The 22,189-nt window shown below is 48.4% G+C and overlaps 1 protein-coding gene across 1 annotated transcript in view; it reads right to left on the bottom strand.

The window, feature by feature from the left end:
• Positions 1-22,189, bottom strand: part of CABLES1 (Cdk5 and Abl enzyme substrate 1) — a 107,839-nt gene that overhangs the window by 13,647 nt on the left and 72,003 nt on the right. The window contains exons 5-7 of the mRNA XM_007127221.3: positions 9,854-9,950; positions 7,825-7,981; positions 6,613-6,716 (exon numbers count right to left, since the gene is read on the bottom strand). Of these exons, the coding sequence (XP_007127283.2) occupies positions 6,613-6,716; positions 7,825-7,981; positions 9,854-9,950 (358 nt within the window). The remainder of the gene's footprint in view (positions 1-6,612; positions 6,717-7,824; positions 7,982-9,853; positions 9,951-22,189) is intronic.

Here is a 22,189-nt window from a genome sequence, read left to right as displayed (position 1 = left end):
GGGCACGAACCCGTGTCCCCTGCATCGGCAGGCGGACTCTCAACCACTGCGCCACCAGGGAAGCCCCGTTTCATATTATTTTTACAAGAAAAAAAAAGATTAAAAAAACCCCACAATACTGATAAACCTTGAAACCATTATGCTAAATGAAAGAGGCCATACGCAAAAGACCATATAGTGTATGATTCCATCTTCATGAAATGTCCATAATAGGTAAGTCTATAGAGACAGAAAGTACACTGGTGGTTGCCTAGGGCTTAGAGGATGGGTGGGTGCTTAAGGGTATGGAGGCCTCTTTTTGAGGATGATGAAAATGTCCTGAAATTGACTGTGGTAATGGTTGCACAATTTTGTGAATATACTAAAAACCATTGAATTGTACACTTTAAAGAGGTGCAATGTATGATATGTGAATTTCATCTAATAAAACTGATACCAAAAAAACCCCAAATCCCAAACCCAAAACAGAAAACAAAACCCACCACGATGCAATAAGGCATTTTATTTTTACACTTACATCAAAAGCTGGCAGGCCTCAAAGCCTCACTGCTCAGCGTTTGTGCAGGCGCCTGGCAGGGAAGTTCCAGGGCCCCTTCGAATCTCCAGAGAAGCCCAGCAATCGTGTTTTTGTAACGCTGAACTACTTTTCTTAAAGAGGGTCTCCCGAATTGAATAAGCTTCAGGCATCTGGAAACCTGGGGGCCTGGAAAAAGCCTTGCGAGGGAGAGGCCCCTGGGCTCAAACTGCTTTAGCTTCTCAATAAATCCACCTGCAGACAGGTAAGTAAGTGCCCACATCATCCAGACAGCTTTCAGTGAAAAAGAAATATGGAGGGAAAGCAGAATCCAATCTCACGGAAGCCTGGATTAATCTTCCTTTATTGTCTTCTATTCCCTCCTGCTCAGCATCTCATACTGTCCTGAAAAATTAAGTTCTAAGATATATTCCCACAACCCTGGGGAGAGGCTGAAATGGAAGGAGGGGCTTTTCTATGAGTCCTTAGATTGTAATATTAAGTACATAAAAGAATAGGCACTGTATCACGGAGATCAATCCAAGAGACATCCTCTAGAGACTGAGATACCTATAGATATCACAAAGGTTGTGAGTCGGCTTTCTTTCTGTTGTCAATACAGTTCGAGAGGGCTTTCTTCCTGAGAAAGGAAAAGGATCCAGAAATCCCTTCAGAGAACGTTAATTTTGTTGGCATTATCTCAGTCAGTTCTCTTATTTTCTCCTCTTAATTGCTCTCCACACCCATAAGGAGGGAAAACCACTACCGACTTCAGCTGCCAGGTTCTAATGATAAATAACCGCTCTCTAGTGAAACTTTAATTATAGGCCAGGAGGCACAGGGCAGGAAGCACCGGTTCTAGTGGGAGGCCTCTGGCCCCCCTCACTGCATTGAGAAACCATATGAAGCTCAGGCCCTACAAGAACCTGCATGTAGCCAGGAGGCTCGACATACTTTCATGTTTCGTGGTCACCTTCTAGAAACCGTAAGGCCAAAACCACAGGGGCAGCTGCAATTTGATTTCCACATCTGCACCAGGAATTTTTTTTTTGTTTTTTTTTTTCGTTCAAACCTCTCCTTTGCCCTTTCACAATGGCTAATACTGGGAGCGACTTGCTTGGATCAAAGTTAAAAAATACAACTGTAACTACAAATGCAAGGTCAGTTTCAAAGGGTTCCACTTAAACTCTGTAAATAACAGCCTTCTTTCTGAGCCTCAGGGAATGTTCAGCTCTGGAACCCTCCCACTTTAAGGCACGTCCCAGCAGTGTCAATGACTGGCCTTTTTATCTTCTACAGAGAACAAACATGAACGAAAATATACCTTCAGCTACATCCTGGCTGGTAAACGTCACCTCCATTGACTCAGAAAGCCCGCTCCTAGGTATTTACCCAAGATAAGTGAAAATGTATATCCACAAAAAGGCTTGTATGTGAATGTTCATAGCAGCAATATTCATAATATCCCTAAGTTGGAAACAACGCAAATGTCCATCAATAGGAGAACGGGTAAATAAATGATGGTATATCCATACAATGGAATCCTACTCAGCAATTTTTAAAAAACCACAAAACTACTGACACATGCAACATGAGTGAATCTTACAGATATTAAGTTGTGTGAATGAAGATGGATGAAAAAAAACACAGTACACAATTCCGTTCATATGAAGTTCCAGTAGAGGCAAAACCAATCTTTGGTGACAAAAGTCAGAACAGCAGTTGCCTTTGCTGGGAGGGGGTATGAAGCAGAACACGATGGAAAGGAGGGAGCTTTCTAAGGGGATAGAAGTGTCCTACATTTTGGTCAGAGTGGAGGATACAAAATTCATGGAACTATACACTTAAAATTGGTATGTCTGATTAGCTGTAAGTTATACCTTAATATGAAAAGAGAAAAAAATGGCAGGACTTGCCTGGTGGTCCAGTGGTTAAGACTTCGCCTTCCAATGCAGGGGGTGCGGGTTCGATCCCTGGTCGGGGAGCTAAGATCTCACATGCCTCCCGGCCATAAAACCAAAATATAAAGCAGAAGCAATATTGTAACAAATTCAATAAAGACTTAAAAAAAAATTGGTCCACATCAAAAAAATCTTAAAAAAAAAAAAGGCTGCTGCAGGATTTGATGGGGTAGAAGGACTATAGCTCATCACTGTAAAGGTTGCTTGATTCTGTAGAGGCCACACCAACACCTCAGACCCTGAAATTCCACAGGTATAGGATCCCCCAAAACCCTGGACAACAGCCCCTGGTTCTCAGATCTGGGCCTCTGCTTGGCTGGCCGAACTTAAACTGCCCTGGGGGCCTCGCGGGGACAGGCATATGGCAGCAGGACCCCAGAGGCCTTGGAGGTTGATATTTAGGGAGGTGTGTGGCGCTGCTCAGACTGTCAGCCTGTGAGGGACTTGCTGGTTCCCTTCCCCAACTTTCCACAGCAGGGAGCGCCCTGCCAACCATGAGGGTTCACCCCGCAGCAAGAACACTCCAAACTGTGTCACTGTGTCAGCTCTTCCTACCCACCTACAGGCCAAGATGTGCCCCAGACCCTCAAAGAGTGCCTTTAACAACCTGGATTAGATAACCCTGTAGATTCCGCTGTCCACCTTGGTAGCCGGTGCCTATTGACAAGTGCAGCTCCCTGAGCATGGGATCAAGTTAGCACAGAAAATTTGTCAGGATCATCATTCTATTGACTTCCGTGTGTGTGTGTGTGTGTGTGTGTGTGTGTGTGTGTGTGTATAAAGGGCAGTGACTGTTACTGTTAAAAATATCCATTTTACACAAGGTCAACCTCTTGCACACTTCAGGCTCTTGCACATGGGGCCATCCCCACAAGGCCCGGCAGGCCTCTCTCCCCCTCAGCGTTCACTTTTGCATGTCTTCAGGGGAGCTTTCCTTGAGGCCCACCTCCAACCCCTAACCCTCCCTGTCATTCCTCACCACTTTTCTAAGATGATTCCTTCCTTACCCTCCTCACTACAGTGACTTGTGTACTGTTCGCTGTCTGACTTCTCCACTCACTCTAAGGTCGAGGAGAATGGGGTCGGTGGCTGGTTTGTCCTCCACTGTATAAGGAAGCACCTGGCCTGGCACATAGTAGGGCCTCAGTCAATACTGGTTAGATGGACAAATTCTATACCTGTTACCCAACACACAAAATAAAGCAAGCAAACCAAAGCCAAACCCCCTACTCTTGCTTCTGCAAGTTCAGTGCCAAAATGCATGTGAAACAGCCCTGGAAGCCACGTCTGCTTCTAGAGAGGAAGTCTCCGGGAAGCCAGTCTGAGGCAGTTTGTAACCATGACATGCACATCAGTGCTGAAAAGTGGACGGCCCACGTTTTATCAAAGTACCAATATCTGTGGCCAGAACAGAAGGAGACGTAGGTCTTATGAAGCTGACCAGGCAAATGCAGTTCAGGAGCAAGTTCATTCTCTAAGAATTGGACGGTTACAGGAAGCACAGGCTACAGATTCAATGTAGTGAACTGAAAAATGACCCACTTGGGACCATAAAACGAGGAGGGTAGGACATACACACTGACTTGGCAGGTCATCTAGCGCACTGTCTGGTGGAGCGGGGCAATGATCCGTCTGCACAGGTGTGCACATGTAGACTACAGCCCAGAACCTCGAAACTCACAATTAAATCATTTAAAGAAAAAAAAAAAAAAAAAATCAGAGCCACACCAGCCAGACACCAGGCCTATAAAAGGAGAGGTCAATGTTATCACCAGACGTAACATGACTACAGAAGAGCTCCCCTCCAAACGCCAACGCCAATCAAAAACAGTGCACCTTCTTATTCTCTTGGTTACCTAGAAATCTGTTAAACTGTTGGCCCAGAGAATCATCTTCACGTTTTACCCTGAGGTCAGGGGTTCTGCCACTGGCTGTTGAGGGACGTGGATTCAGAGGCACAGTAGGAAGAGTACTAAGCCCAGAGTTCTAGCCTTAGCCCCTCACTTCCTGTCTGTGAACGCTGACAGCCTCACTCAGACTCCCCGAGCCACAGTTTCCTGCCCAAATTACTTAATAAAGTGAACTTTAATAAATAAAGCAGTGAACAACATGAAGAACCCTTACTGTTACACAAGTCACGAACTTTCAGTTGCTCCCTCCATGACATCAGGGTAAGGATTCTGGTCATTTATCGGACACTTATTATGTGCCAGCTGATACGGATAAGCCCTTGTTTTTAGAAAGAAGTAAATAATCTAACAGGTCATAGGTAGAAAAAAAATAACTCTATATGGCTCTGGTTTTGCCTTCTGTGTTAGGAGTTGGAGAATAAGGAGAGGAGAGAGAGGAGACGGGGCAATTTTAAACAAAATGCCTTTGGCAATTCATTCTGATTCAATGTGGCATTTTATATTATTTTATGTTTTAAAATATTTATTTACTTATTTATTATTTTTTTAAATGATATTTAATTAATTTATTTATTTTTGGCTGCGTTGGGTCTCCGTTGCTGCGTGCGGGCTTTCTCTAGTTGCGGCAAGAGGGGGCTACTCTTCGTTGCGGTGCATGGGCTTCTCATTGCGGTGGCTTCTCTCGTTGTGGAGCATGGGCTCTAGGCGCGCGGGCTTCGGTAGTTGGGGTACGTGGGCTCAGTAGTTGTGGCTCACGGGCTCTAGAGCGCAGGCTCAGTAGTTGTGGTGCACGGGCTTAGTTGCTCCACCGCATGTGGGATCTTCCCGGACCAGGGCTCGAACCAGTGTCCCCTGCATTGGCAGGTGGACTCTTAACCACTGTGCCACCAGGGAAGCCCCTAAAATATTTATTTATTTATTTTATTTTTGGCCGCGTCGGGTCTTAGTTGTGGCATGCAGGATCTTTCGTTTCGGCGTGCAGGCTTCTCTCTAATTGTGGTGCACGGGCTCCAGAGCGCATGGGCTCTGTAGTTGCGGTACACGGGCTCATTAGTTGCTGGAGCGCGGGCTCAGGTGCCCCGCAGCACGTGGGATCTTCGTTCCCAGACGAGGGATCGAACCCGCGTCCCCTGCATTGGAAGGTGGATTCTGAACCACTGGACCACCAGGGAAGTCCCTCAGTGTAGCATTTTACAATGATCTCTGAGCTATCTGCCAAATTACAAGAGGATATACGTTGAAAGTGAACAGTGAGGGCCTGAGTTCTGCCTGGTGTTTCTCTGACGTCACCTACTTGCCAGATGCTCAGTGAGAAGAGAAGCTGGGGGGTTGGGGCGGGGGGGGTGTCTCACTGCTGCCAGAGTAGGACGTTTTCAGCTGCGCTCGCCCCTCCAGGCCTGGCAGGGGGGTGGTGGGGACATCCTGGGTCGGTGCTCTCTACCTGGTGGTGTGCGTGGCAGGCCTGGCGCAGTGGGCTTCTCTAAAAGCCCGGCTCCCACAACCCCACAGCAGCCCAGGCTCTGCCCACATCCAAGTCAGGACAAGTCTGCCCAGTGAAAGTACACAGGACCCTGTCAGGCCCCACTGGGGTCTGGAGAAACAGCGGCCAGAGCGGTGGGAAACGGTGGTCTGCCAAAAGCAGAAACCAAATTACACAAAGGGAAAAAGAGGAAGAGCCTGTGAAATAAAAACAGCAAGGAAAGATTTTGCATTTAACACCCACATTGTCCTACTTTCACTTTCCCAGGAGATGATTCTGTCATCCAGAACCCAGTGCCAAATGTTTGCTCAGAGTGTGTGCAGAGGCCTACCGTCACCGAGGAACTCCAAACAGCTGAACTTGAACTCAGCGCTGCCAGCGATGGGCATGATTGGTGATGTCCTACCTAGAGGGGTCCGTGGACACATATACCCTCAGAGGTGAAGCTGCACCCTGAGCTGGCAGCTTTCACAGCTGCCGGCAATCCAGCCTTCTCAAGCCTTCTGAAGTGGTGTACCTGGGCCAGGTGGCCGGAAGAATCCTGGATGTGATGCTGGTCCTTCCCTGAGTGACCCACACTCGGCGGGGGGTGGGGGAGGTCCTCGAGAAGAACCAGGCAGAGCAGTGTTTGCACAAGCCCCCAACCCCAGGAAGAGCCACCGGCCATTAGGATGAGCACGGCACCTCCAAGTTCTCCGAGGAGGCTGAGGGGGTCAGATCCCCTGCCACCCCTCCACCGCCACTCACCATGTACGAAGGAAAGATCAGAACTCGTTTGTGCTTGCCGCAAGGCCACTGGGGGTCATCCAGGAGATTCGGGTCATAGTCCAAAAACTCTCCCAGGTCGCTACCTGAGGATCACACGCAAAATGATAACTAGGGCCCGGGACCTCCTGAAGCAGAAGTAGCCGGGTGAATGCCTGGTACAAAGTTAGACTGAAGAAAGGGTGGCTTCAGGTCACTGAGCTCAGGGTCACATTGCTCGCTCTGACCGCCAGTAGGCGTCTCTGCACGCCAGTGAAGTGTATGCCCCGGCAGAGGGGTTCACCAAACACTTAACACTCTCTGCCAATTTTTCCATTAAAAAAATTATGTATTAGTCTCCCTGACCCGGGAGAGCACAGAACCTCACGAGCCTGAAAGATGCCGTGAACACTCACAGATTACAAAACGTGGCACGGAAAAGGCTCATTTTCTAAACCTGAAGATCAAATGAGCCTCAAGTTATTGCACGTGAGAAGCACGTTTGGCGTGAATGATTCCAGGCAGGCTATGCGGTCTGAATGAACGCAAACCAGAGCAGCCACCGGTGCAAACAGCAGTCAGTGACCGGGGGTGGCTGAACATCAGCACAGTGCTTCTGAACTCAGCACCTGGACAGGCCTAAGGAGCTTCGTGTTCACCTGGAATTTCTCTGACAGTGGAAATAATCCTGCCTCATAAAGCATTTTTCTGCCTGTGTGGATTCTCACAAAGGCTTGTACAGGCCAAGCTGGAAGCATCCAAGTCTTCCGTCAGCAGCCGAGTAAGCTCACCCCCTGTGAGAATCACAAAGGAAGTTCTCACACCTGATGGTACGTTTATGGCCCAATTATTTGAAGAAAGGCCAAACCTGAGCCCTAGGAGAACGTAGGCAAGAACAGATATTTGGAGAGATGAGGAGTTGGGCAGTGGAGAGAAGCCAGGGAGTCTAGCCATCTCTGCAAGGCGGCCTGGGCATGTCTCCTCGTGGGAGCTCAGGGGCTGGCGACTGTGGCCTCTCATTAAAGAGCTCGCCCCTCGGCAGGGTTGTGAGCCTGCCTGGCCTGAAATCGGCTTGCCCCAAAGTCCCGTCACCTGCAGGATGAGCTCACGCTACAGGGCACCTGTCTTCCAATGTGCACAGGGAGACCCAAGCCACACTGTCCACCAAGGCACCTCCTGCTGCAAGCTACCCAGACCAGCCAGGCCCCAGCTTACCTGTGTCGAGGCTCCCCTGGGTGCTGCTTGCCCGGCCGATGGAGAGGCTGCGGTGGCTCAGGGTACGGAGCTGGGAGAAGGAGGACATGGAGTCTAAGGTGTTTCTCCGCGCTCCAAAGGCATTCGTGGGTAACAGAAACTGGGTATAAGAAACAGTCTAAAAGGTGAAGACAAAAACAGGCCAGTGATTAACCCCGGGCAGTGTTAGGTTTGCGTTCTGACCAAGCTGCGTTGCCACGCCAAGTTCACGTCCACGTTCTCATCGCTGCCATTCTAAAATCCAAGATCCGAAAAATGAAATTTGTTTTGGCACTCGTCTGTGCCAAAACCTAAACTGGACTGACTAGAGGCCATCTGTAGTTTTAATTTATCCCACCTGGCGTGAATATTCATGTTATGGGGCAGAGATATTAGTGTGTCTGATGACAAGGTACTATCGCAGAAGCTGCTAGGATGTTGTCTAACACAAGAGGCGTACATCGTGGTAGTTTTTCTAATCCACCAAGTGCAGAGTTCTAGAATATCAGGTCCCAAGAGTCTCGGATAAGGGACTGTGCTCTCCCATGTTCCTCTGGCAGATGCTATGTCTGATGCTCATCTCACTTCAGCCTCCCTCCTTCCTCTGTGAACACTCAACCTTCAGGAATGAAGAGGCAACAAGTGTTTTTCTTTTCACCCACTTGGAGAAACACGGCTCATACACCCCGACACGTGAGCTCAAGGCCGATGTCATTTGGGCGCAGGGGTGACCAGCTGTTCTGGGAGGGGTGACGGGTAGGTCGTTTGCTGCCCCAGCAGCTTTACCTACAAGCAAGCTACACTGGACAACTTCCCCAAAGACACACTTGCATCGTCTCCATAAACAGGCTTTGGGAGTGTTTACAAAGACTGCCTGGATCCGGCACAAAAAGGTCAAGTTCATATTTCAACCTTCCCTCCTTAGACTTCAACCTAGCAGCTCAGTGAATTGTGGATGAAAGTGGGATGTGACAGCCCCCTGCTCAGTGGTCACTCTCTCAGGCCGAGGGACTCTTAGCCTCTCAGGACCATGGGTAGCAAAAAACAGTGTCTAGTAGTGGGATTGCAACCTGCCGTCACCACCAGTTAATGCACGTTCAAACCACCCGCCACTCCATCCTGGAACACGCACCTGTGTGCGTGCGTGCATATGTGTGTGTGCGTGCGCGCGCGCGTGTGTGATAAAGTAGTCTCCCCTTACCCACATTTCAGTTACTCATGGTCCAAAAATATTAACTGGAAAATTCCAGAAACAGACAATTCATCAGCTTTAAACTTGTGCGTGCGTGCATATGTGTGTGTGCGCGCGCGCGCGCGTGTGTGATAAAGTAGTCTCCCCTTACCCACAATTTCAGTTACTCATGGTCCAAAAATATTAACTGGAAAATTCCAGAAACAGACAATTCATCAGCTTTAAACTGTGCGCCATTCAGAGTAGTATGATGAAATCTAGCACCGTCCTGCCCAGGATGTGAACCGTCCCGCTGTCCAGCTGATCCCATCCCTTAGTCACTGAGTAGCCATCTCGGTTATCAGATTGACTATCATGGTATCACAGGGCTTGTGTTCAAGTGACCCTTATTTTACTTAATAGTGGCCCCAAAGCACAAAAGTAGTGATGCTGGAAATTCGGATATTCTCTTACTGTGCCTAATTTATAAATTAAACTTTATTATTGGTATGCATGTGTAGGGGAAAATATGGTACACGTAGGGCTCTGTACCACCCAAGGTTTTAGGCATCCATGGGGGGTCTTGGAACATATCCCCTGAGGATAAGAGCGGGTGACTGAACTGGTCAGGACCAGCATGAGTGGCGAAATAGCTGTGCTGCTATTTAACCCATGTGCACACCTGGGATCGGGGACAGGCTGGCGTCACGCGCCGAGAAACGTGTCCCACATCGGGTTACCCAGCACGAGCGCAGCTCGTGGTCTATCACATAGCCTCTGCTTCCTGACCCTGTGGTGTCTGTCGAACAAGCTGGTGGCCTGGAAGCCAGGCAGCCTTACCTTCCCGTCAGCGCCCAGCTCCACGCCTTCCAGGCCAATGATCTCTTTCAGGCTCACGGCTCCTGCTGACTGTCTCCCTCCGTCCAATTTCAAATCCCTGGGGGGGACAAGCCGAGGATAAAAATGGTTCTGTTTGCACCCAAAGGAGCCATGGAGATGTCTCCTGATGGGACCCTACAGTCACACTCGCAAAAATGACAGAGAGCCCTGCCGGATGAGCCCCTCTCTTTGTCCCTCCTTCTCAGCGACACTCTGTGGGTAGGTAGTTCTACCCACTTTGAAATAAACGAAATCCAATTAAACAGAGAGCCTGAAGACGAGAGTCAGGCTCAGAAGCCAATGGATTACCGATGTCCCTTCCCGCTCGGCAAGGCCATTGGCTCTTAGCTGGTTGGCTAACCGGCAGCCAGGGGGAGACCAGCTCTCCCTGCCACCCCCTTATTAGATGGGAGAAAGAAATTCTTACCCTAAACAGTTCTCAGCTTTACTACTAGTAACGGAGGAAGTAAGGCCACAATAGCCACCCCAGCTTCCTTGCCAGGCCACTTAGACAATGATTATCTTTCTATAAAAGAATAATCTCCAGTGTTAACAGCAAGCATTTATAGAGCACTTCACGATTTACAAAGACTTTCACACATCCTCCATTTCATTCTTTAAAATCATCCCATCAGACAGGCATTGCGATTATTATCCTCTTTTACAGATGAGAAAAAAGAACCCAGAGCAGGTAAACAGCTCACCAAGGTCACCCTAATAGTGGGCTGTAGAGACCGGTTTTGCATCTAACGCTGTATCTTGTGCAGCACGAGGCCTCTGCTCAGGGGTAACTGCTCACATTTTCATGGACAATCCCCCTCCTTACAGTAGTTCTCAGACTTTCGCTGCTTGTTAGAATCACCTGGGATCTTTGACAAACTACAGGCTCAGAGATACTGCGGGTTCAGTTCCAGATCACCCCTATAATGCAAATATTGCAATAAAGCGAGTCACATGAATTTTTTGGTCTCCCAGTGCTTATAAACGTTATGTTTACACTATGCTGTAGTCCATTAAGTGTGAAATAGCATTATGTCTAAAAAAACAATGTACCTACCTTAATCTAAAAATATTGCTAAAAAAGGCTCACCATCAGCTGACAATGCAAGGTTGCCACAAACCTTCAATTTGTGGAAAAAAAAAACCCCCCAAAACGCAGTATCCGTGAAGCACAACAAAATGAGGTACTGTGTCTGGCTTCCATCCCCAGACATTCATTCTGATTCAGTTGGACGTGGGTGGTAAGAGTTTTAAACGCTCCCCAGGTGATTCCAAATTGCAGCTACGTTTGGAAGCTCTCTCTTCCAGCTTGGCTCTACCACACGGTGCTTATCAGTCTAAGCCGCCCCAGGCTGGCAGCATCTTGCCGTGTGGCCTGGAGGGAGGCACCCCATTCAGGGGTGTCTCCTACAACCTAAGCAAGAATAAACAAAATGTAAAGGCAAGACTCTCCAGGCCAAAGGTGAAGGAATCATGGAAAGAGAGAAAGGGAGCCGGGTGAGAGGTGGAAAAGAGACAAGAAGCCGCCCCCTCCCACCTTCTAAGGAGGAAAAAAAAAGAATTCTCTCACTGTGTTGAGCAGTCATCCTTGTCTATGGGCGTCCCATGCGTGAACTGACTCCCTAATCCTATCTGATTAATGACAGTTTCCGTAAGAAACACCCAAGACCTGCATCTAGTAAGTACGATATTTTCTAAGGTAGTCTCCTTGGGAGGCCAAGGTCGTGTCAAGCTCAGGATTTCTTTGGAGCCCCTTTTGGAATCAACACTAACGTCATGCAGAAAACAACAACAACGACAAAAAAACAACCAACCCATTCCAGTCTTCAAACTTTATATGTGTATATACAGTGCATGTGTATGTATGTGTGTTTGGGTGTGTATATAGAATATTTTTTAAAACCTTGAACACTTACTACTTGAATCAGTGTCCCCCCACCCCCAACTGACCAGATTTCACTGTAAATGACTTCAGGTACTTCCAAACATCAAACTCACCCCTTAAGGACAGTACCGAACAGGACAATAACCCACAGAATTGCAAATACTTCGTTAGAAGGTGCAAATCACCCCCTCGAGAGCCCCTAAAATGTCCTGAGCAACAGAAGTGCTCTCGGGATGTGTCTTGAGTTCTCCCGCAGGGGCCTCCTCTGCTGGGGCCACACCCACCGAGGGCTCGGAGGTCCAGGCTGATGTGAGTCATATCACTTTATGAACATGCCATGCCAACCGAGAGACCTGTTTTCCAGTTATTGGCCTCAAATCCCAAACAGGAAGGACCAGGTGGGCTGGAGCAGAGCAGGGCTCAGCAAGGCCGCCAGAACCTCAGGACCTCAGGTACCCAGAGACCACGTGCCCAGCTGCCTCACCTCCTACATGAGCCATCGGGGCAGCTCTCAAAAGACTTCCTCAAGCAATTAAGGATGGAGACGATGCCTGCACCAGGGCAACCAACAAAGGGAAATGCCTTCAGAGCAAGAACCCGAACAAGACATGGAGGCAGAAATAGCAGTAGTGGGAAAGGATGGAGAGGCCCAGTGGCGGAAGACCAGGGGCTGAGCTGGTACACAGAAGCAGAGCCTGGCCTTTGGTTAAAGGACCCACGGCGTGCTCCTGCGGACTTACTGCTTTTCCAAAGCCTAACCCAGCAAGCACGTGCCTCAAATTCCCAGCTCCCAAAGAACTGTCTCCTTGTTTCCACTTCACCCAGATGGAGAATGTTATTTAGGACTGAAACTCATACAAAAGCAGGGAATATCTTTATGGGATGAGAAGACCAAAAGAAATAAGGAGTATTAAAATAGGCCCCTATTAAGAGTACTCCTGTTGAAAAAGAATAGATACATGTATAACAGAATCACCCTGCTGTACACCTGAAACTAATACAATATTGTTAGACAACTATGCTCCAATACAAAATACAAATTAAAAAAAAAGAGCACTCCTGGAAGGAGAGCTGGCTACAGGCAGGTACAGAGTCTCAATCCATGTCTGTATCCTGTCTACTTGGTGTCTGATGTGTGAAGATGCTTAAAGAAGTGCTGACTGAATGGAGCTAGTCTGACTCTTTGCTGGTTCATAAAGACGGCACAGAAGGTGGGTGTTTTTCCATCGTGCCCCTTTGCATCTGTCTCGATTTGCTCCCAGGCTCACTGCTTCCCTGGGGCAGCTTTGCCTTTGCCTTTGCCAGCTGGCCCCTCGATACTGGATGCACACATCCCAGTTTGCAGAACCAAACCAGCCACCTTCACTCCACACCCTTCTTCTTCACTCCTCCCCCGTGGGAAATGGAGCCATAACAAAAGTTATCCTTCTTGTGCACACATGAAATGCAAGACTCCTCTCCATGAGGTAAACCCCAAGTCCCATTTAAAGGAACAGGGATTCTTAGACTGTCCAAGCACCTCCTGGACACTTTGGACCACATGGAAGAGAAAGCGTGATGGGCAAAACTCCACTACCCCTGACCGCGGGCACCCATCTTTCGAGAATTACTGTGCCCTTCTGCTTATTGCAGCCACCCTTCCCGCTGGCGCTTCACTCGTATCTTTCTACTTTCTAAATAACTACGGCATGCTGAGAAAGAAAATAAGCCAGGAGAATAGTGCATCCACCCTCACCGGCTACTGAGAAACCACACACTGCTCATTGTAGTCCAACAGAGACTCCCACAGTGAGGGAATCTCCTCCCTCTGAGCTGTCCTACAGGGCATCCACGAGCCACACGTGGCAATGGAGCACTTGCAGTGTGACCAGTTGACTGAGAAACTGAATTGTTAATTTGGGGTAATTGCAGTTAAAATTTAAATAGCCACATGTGGCTACTGTACTGGACTAATAAGTCAGCCTTTTTTTTTTTTTTGCGGTACGCGGGCCTCTCACCGTTGTGGCCTCTCCCGTTGCGGAGCGCAGGCTCCGGACGCGCAGGCTCAGCGGCCATGGCTCACGGGCCCAGCCGCTCCGCGGCATGTGGGATCTTCCCGGACCGGGGCACGAACCCGCTTCCCCTGCATCGGCAGGCGGACTCTCAACCACTGCACCACCAGGGAAGCCCAAGTCAGCCTTTTTGCAGTGGCCTGGCCACTTTCTGCCCATTGCCTCTGGGGATGTCTCCATCCCAGGCCCCAGCTCACAGAAGAGACCCAGAGTGGGCAGGGGGACAGAAGCAGGACCCTGTGGATGGAGCCAGAGCACACCAATGAACAATGAGCAATGGTGCTCGCCAAGTGCACAGCATTCCAGGTCCTTTGTGCATCCTGGAGGGGAGAAGGGGGTGCCCAGTGATAATTAAGTCTGAATTTCCCTCCAACCTTGTAGAAGGGAGTTTATATTATTTATATTACGTAAACTAAAAAAAAAAAAAAAAGCTACATTTCTTGTACACCAAAGCTGGTGCACCTGTATTGGCTACACTCACAATTCAGAAACTTCACTGACCTGGTTATAAATATCATAACTGCTCTAGAAAACTGACTGCTTCGTAGTGGCAGTTGAGGGCACACTCTTCCATTTTTTCTGCCTCAGATTCAGGAAGGGTTTGTTGCTAACTTCTGGGCTGCCGTTTTGGCGGCATTAAGAGTGCCCACGTACACACATCCACTTACACAGCCACGTATGCACGGAAAATGAAACACATCAAATCTATTTCCAAAATGTTGGTCTCTTTTAACAGCTTTTGAATTGTTTATATTGAGACTCTTAGGATATAAAAAATACTTCTTTCAAAAGAGACTGACAAACTTCTCGAGGTACCTTAGCTAAGTGCTCTCATAAGAGTTGCTGAAACATATACAGTTGGCCCTCCGTATCTGCAGGTTCTGCATCCATGGCTTCAACCAACCTCGGATAAAAAACATTTGGAAAAAAATTCCAGAAAGTTCCAAAAAGCAAAACTTGAATTTGCCTTATGCTGGCAACTACTGACATAGCATTTACATTGTATTAGGTAGTCTAAGTAACCTAGAGATGATTCAAAGTATGCAAGAGGATGTGTGTAGGTTATATACAAATACTGTGCCATTTTATGTAAGGGACTTGAGCATCTGTGGATTCTGGTTCCACCGGGGGTCCTGGAACCAACTCCCCGTGGATACTGAGGGATGACTACATTAACAAGAACCATATGAAATTGCCGTTGTCTGTTTGACTTACATAAACTGTAACTTCACATCGTGACACCTAATTTACAGACAAAGGAACTGCTCAGGACTTACACGTAAGTGTAAAGCAAGCAAAAGACCCGTGGTCCTTGACGCCCCACTGTTTGGGGAGCCAAGGGTTGAAGTCAACCACAGAAGGGAATTCGGAAGGGTGTTGCTGGTTCACTCAAAGAGAGCCACCAGTGAAAAAAGAATTAAGCAGGAGTCCCAGAGGAGTAGAGGTAAAATCTTGATGTTTTCTAAGATGATCCTTTTGAATTCTCATTAAAATGGTGTATGAAAATAGAAATATCTCTTTGGCTCAAATGCCAGCATTAACCCTCCAGTACCAAGAGGTTGAGCTGGATAATAGAACTGCAGCTGAAAGTAATTAAAAGCAAACTGAAGTTGGACTTTTTTATTTCTTTGAAAAGCCAAGAAGATTATCTTTTCCCAGATACCTCTAGAGTTCAAATATTAATTTATTTATGTTCTACCTCCTTCTGAAAATGGAACGAAGGCAAGTTCAAAAACCAGATGTGGATATTGTCCAAAACTGTATGCATTAAGGTTTAAATGCTGTAGCTTGCACTCAGAGACAAACATGGTCAGTCAGCTCATAGGAGAAAATCTCATTTGGGCAGATGCACTAACAGACCACTAGTTAAGAAACTGGACAATGCAAAGGTCTGACTCCTTCTCTTCCACAGGCCTGGGTGATGCTACAGCTCCGACTTATTTAGGTACAAGAGCTCATTTCTCATTCTATTCAAGTCTGTTAACTTTTGCAGAGGCTGTAGGCAATAAACATGCTTTGAAAACTCAGCTCAAAGATTTTTTTTACAACATGTGGCCGATGGGTTGGGGAGTGGATGGCAGCGTTTCAAGGGGGGATGGGGGAGTGGCTCGCAGAAGATTGCGGGGAGATTAAAACAGAAGATGAAAACGCATTCGGGGACACAGCCAATCAGCAGTTGTACCCTTAAGCAAGGAGCAGAAATGTAGGTTGGTTCTTTTGGGGGGTGTAAACCCATCCTTCATAGGACAGCACTGGAAGTCATTTAATGCAGCTCTCCTGAAAGCCTGTAACTTCATGGCTGGAAACACCCTGGACCTCTTAGTTTTGGCTCCCACGGCATAAAGTGAATGTACATGATTTCACAGTTGTGAAGTCATCCGGTCCAAGCAGATGGCCAGTCTAGATATCCTGGTGCCCAAAGGGGGTTACCCAGGTCGCTATTCATCACACAATGGCCAACTCCTGATTTCATCTTGTGTAATAGGCAAAATGATCTTTCGTTTCCTTTTTTTAAAGCTCACTGAGCCATAATGCATGGAACTGATCAAATAATATTCCCTATGAGATAACAAGAAATTCAAGCTAAGGCCCTTTCCTTAGGGAGCAATGAACCAAAATTCCTCTTACTTAAAACAGAAAAAAAAAAGATTTAAATACTTAACTCCTGGGAAGTAGATGGAACAAGTGTGTGTGTGTGTGTGATCAATTAACTAGTTTCCAGGGCTTTCTGCTTCCAAGGTGGGGATGGCCTGACTTCTGTCCCTAATCATTCCTCTCATGGCGCCCCCAAAGTCAAGACCTTGGAATGCCAGCCCGGAGCTCCACTGGGCACTTGCTCTTTAAAGAACCACAATAGGTTGAGCACTTTGATGTGTAAATAATTTAAAAGCCAGTTAATTGGGAATGACACATATACACTAATATGTATAAAATAGATAACTAACGAGAACCTGCTGTATAAAAAAATAAATAAAATAAAATTCAAAAATTCAAAAAAAAAAAAGCCAGTTAAATATTAACAGGATTTCTGGGTCCTAAAAAAAAAAAAAGAGAGATTTCCTGTAAAGAAAGCAAAGCTTGAAAGCTGGATTAGGAAAGGAAATACCACTTGTGAGCTCATTTTAATTAAGAGATCATAATACATCCACTGGAACTCAACCACACAGCATTTATCATAGTCTAAGTGGTCCTAATTGTCGCTTCCTCAGATACCATACAGCTGCCATCTTGGATTGGGTCTGCTTCCTTGTATCAGAGCAGAACATTATAATACCACAGTTCAGTCGATGGAACAAGGCCCAGGAATGACAGGAAAAAGTGAAATCCAAGCAGCTTTTAGTCCAGAAGTCCAGCCCCTCTCACACTCAGCACTTCATTGATAAACCATCCCTCTTGCCCCCCGCCCTTCGGTAACTGGCAGACAATGAAGGGACCGTAACACAGCTTACACCAAAATCTTTGTCTAAAGGCAGCTCCTATAAACAGCGGGGTAATAGCATGATTCATCCATGAGCTCATTCCTGAAACTGTCTCTGTGTGGAAATACGCTTGGTGTGAGGAAAGAAACACAATTTGTGAATGTGCAATTTTCCACAACGAAAAGAGATGTTTTTTGGGAAAATGGGTGGGGAGGAAGGGGGGGATGGGCTGGGAGCCAGGCAGGCAGCATTTAGGCTTAGAGGCCCTCTCTAAAAATAGAGGAAGCTGTTCTCTGTGTCACCAAATGATCAACTCAGGAAATGGACCCAAGAGGATGACCTCATCTGAAATGCCCCAATGCCAAAAAGCTAAGGACATAAACACCATGTGGAAGCTGCTATTTTAAAACACGCCCCCTGAGATACCTTGTGCTCCACTGGGACGCCATTTTCTTCATCACATGGTCTCTGATACATTTATAATAAAACTAACCCAGTGACTTTCAATCAGGTGTGGTTATCTGAATGGGTCTGTACCCACACATGTCTCAGACACTGTTTTTTGCTGAAATCACTACCTAGGTTATTTTACATAGCCTCGAATCACAGGTTAACTGGGTTCATTCCTAATTCCTTTTCTTTGGATCCGTACATACAGAAATGCCTACTGATGTCCATATGTTTCAGGAAATAAGAGCATGTGGGCACCCACGTCACTCCCCTTATGCACAGTCCTGGGGCTGGTCCTCAATACAATGCCTGCATCTCCCCCTCAGCAGTGGGTTGTTATCCAAAAGCTTATGAGTCGGCCCTCTGGAACTCAGAATGCACTTCCCACTGACCCGATGCTATAAATGGCCATTAGCCCACACAATGCCCTTTTGGCCTACAATGTAACTGAACTAGCCCAAGAGTACCATCAAGAGCTGTGGTTGCAGGAGCAGGTCAGAGGGGGTAAGAGGGCGAAGAAATAAGAGAAAGTTGGGTTTGTCTCGTGGTTTCCCGGTTTGGGGCTGACCCTCCATAACATTTTAAAAGAGGTCAAGTTTGCCTTATTTCCACCTCCCTCTCTGAGCCTCCTTTTCCTTCTCAGGATCCTTCCTTCCAAGCTGTTCCTATTTTTTCACAATTTCCTCTCGCTCGCTCTACTTCTGAACTCATAGATTCCTTTACAGCTCCCAGATTTTCCACTCCTGGGCCCATGGTGATGGCACAGCATCCCAGAGGATGGGGTGAGGGCTGAGAAGCAGGAGAAGGGGAAGTGGTCTTAGAGGTGTGGATGAGCTGTTGATCAAGTGGGGTTTGCCTACTTAGGAAAGTAGAGCATCTTGCTTGCAATTCGTTTCATACGTGAAGGGTCGCCAAGCCAAACCACAAATCCACGCTAGGAAAGAGAAGGCAATGACTAATGTGGATAAAAGGCAACGAGACTCAGATGGGCCTTGGCAATTGGTTGAGAGAAGAGGAGCTGGTTTCAGGCTGGGACTCTTCCCAGAAAATGGCATAATTTACAAGCTTAATCTGAGAAGAGTGTTTACAGCTATGGAAGGTTTGATGTTTCAGTTATAGTGAAAAAGGCAGGCAACATCTGTTCCTCTTCTCAGCAACCAGCTTCTAATAGCTTGTTTTGAAAGGTGGGATTTGGCAGGGCCTCTTAGCACTAGCAAGAAAGATCAAAACAAAACAATCATCTTGTCATATTCCCTATAAGCCCATGCACTAGGGGGAAAAAAAAGACTGGAAGGAAATAGATCAAAATGTTAATGATGCCTTTGAGGTGAGGCTCAGTAATTTTTAGTCTTCCTTTTATTTTTATGTACTTTCCAGATTTTTAAAAATAAGCACGTACCATTGAGGAAGACAACGTAAAGACCAAGTAAAAAAGCAGAGCTGCAGATGAATCCCTTTTGTTTGTAGAAACACTCGCTGGCTACCTCACCATGAACAGGATTGAGATTTGCCACGTTGGGGCACACCTAGAAAGACTGATCAAGTAGCTCTGTGACCAGACAAACATGTTACCAAAGTTAACTTTTTTTTTTTTTTTCGGTACACAGGCCTCTCACTGTTGTGGCCTCTCCCGTTGCGGAGCACAGGCTCCGGACGCGCAGGCTCAGCGGCCATGGCTCACGGGCCCAGCCGCTCCGCGGCACGTGGGATCCTCCCGGACCGGGGCACGAACCCGTGTCCCCTGCATCGGCAGGCGGACTCGCAACCACTGCGCCACCAGGGAAGCCCCAAAGTTAACATTTAATGAGTATCTACTAACAGGCTGGCAGGGTGCTCAGAGTGTTCATACCTAATTTTCCAGTTAATGTTCTCAGAATTCTGAGGTTGACATTATAGCCGATTTTATAGGTGAGTAAGCCTGGGACCCGAAAGGTTAGTTAATTTGCTGGGACCAAGGATCCTGTCTGAGCCAGCTCTCTCCCATGCCGATGGCTCCCTGGCTTCAGGGATGGGTGAGGACTGTGGTTTCACTGATGGGGCCAGGAGGGACAGAGTGGACGTGAGGGGGCTTCTCATCCCCACTCTCACTTTTCTGGAATAACTCTGATGTTAGGGGTTTTATTTACTGGTGTTCTGTGTAAACCTGTGTTAGAAGGACGGTGTTTTTCAGCGAAAAAGAAAAAGTCTGCAAACCACAGGACTAGACAATCTCCGAGTTCCTTCTAGCTCTAAAAGTCTATCTTCGGAGCTAAAGAGTGCTCTCTGTCAATGAGCTCACATGAATGGGCGTTAGCTGGCAAATGGTCCGTGCCAGATGGCCTTTAATGAATTAGCTGCGAGACACCCCGAGGAGAAGTTGCGATGCCCTTACGTCCAGGAAGGACTTCCATACCCGCGGAAGTGGCTTCTGCTCACCGAGCTCAGCCAGTAGGCCTGCTGTTTTGAAAGGCAATCCATCCCTGGTAATGATCTGTGGGACTGCGGGCTTAAGTGCCGGTTATTTGACAGGAGTGAGCACAGCCTGTAGCCCGTCTTCAATCTAAGCGTGCCAGTAAATCCCGGCTTCTTCCCAACATGTGCACCTGAGCACAGATGGCCACACTGGGCCACAGAAAGGGCAGGTCAGCGAGGACCAGGCTGTGCACGTGCAGGCGCCTGGCTGGTGGTGGGAAGGACCAAGGCAGAGGCTTCGGTTCACCCCCCAGACGTGGAGAGGGGCTCCAGTGACGGGATGAAGGTCCCCCCTCCCCCCAGCACTGACCTGGGAAAACGGCCCTCTAACGCTACGCTAGATTCAATCCAAAGTGTGTCCCTTGCCATAAGCGAAAGCAGGAAACGTGAAAGGAAAACCACGTGTTGCTCTGCTCAAAATGGGGCTGTTACTTACACTGTGATCACATGATGCCGGTTCCGAGACGTTCTGGCAACCTGAGTTGACTGAGGGCCGGGTAAGCCAGCCGCTGAAAGCCAGGGAACTCCGAGGTTGGCAGAGACTGTAGAAGCCAGGCATGACCTCAGCAAAAGGCCTCGGCGCTCTGGGGTTTAACATGCAGGGTGCAGCATCTGGGAGTGACTCTGAAGGAGCACCGCGTGCCTGGCTGGTGGCGCCGTCCAGGCTGTGAGGTGGACGTGGGAGAGACACCTGGCGAGGCAGGTCGGGCTGGGGGACCTTGATGGGGCTCGGCACCTGCACGCGGGTGCAGCTGCAAGCCTCCTGTTGTCATCACTGGGCTTAGCAACTTTCACTGAAGGTGTGACAGTTACTCGCGGGGAAGCAGGGCCCTGAGGTCCAGTTCAGAGCATCCTTGTTAGCACTGTCCAGGCCCTTCCTTCTTACTGTCCAGCACCACTTCTATGGAGATGCCGCAGGGACGAGGTACCAGGCTGAGGGGTCCTGAGAAACAGCCCTTGCTCCTGCTGACACAGAGGGTGTGGCTGTCATTTGCTGGGGCAGTGACGTATCTTCATAATACTAGCCACTTTTAATAGCCTGGAGACGGTCCTCAGAAACACCACTTCTACTCGTTCATTCAACAAGCATCAAAGGAAGGAGTACTGTGCACTGAGCACTGCGGAGACGGCTGTTGGACTAAGACAGAGTCACGCCCTCAGGGAGGTGAGGCAAGCTACAAAGAGGTTAAATACATGCGTGAGCGCTATGACAGGCCTAAGCGAAGGCCCCACAGAACATGAGTGGATTCCCGTGGGGCCTGGGAGGGGGGCGGTAGGACCTGGGGAAGGGTGCCTGGGCAAGCGGCCTGGAGGAGAGGTCCGGGTTTGGTCCCGGCTGGAGGGCTGCAGGTTGGTGGTGCTGCTTGTGGCTGAGCTCAGAGTCCTGGGGTTTACTTATCCACGGAGTCTGATTAGAAGGTGTCTCCTTTCAGGGAAGCATGGTGCGGGGAGGGAGGGGACCCTCTGAGGACACTTCCTAAGGATCCTCACCTCCTGGAGGGCTCCCTCCTAGGGCTGATGCTGGGTTGGGGGTTGGAGTCCCTTGGTGGCCTCCCCGGGTCCAGTTCGGGGGCAGGTGGATTCTGCAGGGAGTCACGGTGGCAGAGGCCAAGGCTGGCTCACAAGTCCCAGGAAGGCTGAAAACTGCATTTCCCATACCCCTGCGGGTGACCCAGGTTCTGGCACGGGAGCGCTCAGTGAAGCCGGGAGACAGAAGTGAGTAACACACGGGGAGATCAGGGCGTCTGTTGGGCATCAGGTGGAGGCATCAACAGGAGCGTTTCCACAGGAGGAGCCCCGGACTGGGCTGCATGTTTGTCCTGGCTGCATGGCCTCCCACTGGGTTGTTCCTGGGTGTCTATACTGGTTTCTCTGTCATTCCTGGACATTCTGTGAACTATCCTAACTCCACTCCCTCCCACCCCAACCGTCAGCGAGGATCCTGCTGTCTGAGTGTACCCGACCCTGCGCTCTGCCTCTCCATGCCCATCACCGCCCCTGTGGGTTCAGGCAACAGGCACGACTCTGAAATCCTAAAGTG

The sequence above is a fragment of the Physeter macrocephalus genome, chromosome 19, assembly GCF_002837175.3.
Source record: "Physeter macrocephalus isolate SW-GA chromosome 19, ASM283717v5, whole genome shotgun sequence".
NCBI classification, from domain to species: domain Eukaryota; kingdom Metazoa; phylum Chordata; class Mammalia; order Artiodactyla; family Physeteridae; genus Physeter; species Physeter macrocephalus.
The sequence above is the reverse complement of the archived record's forward strand: the minus strand, read 5'-3'. Positions and strand labels throughout refer to the sequence as shown.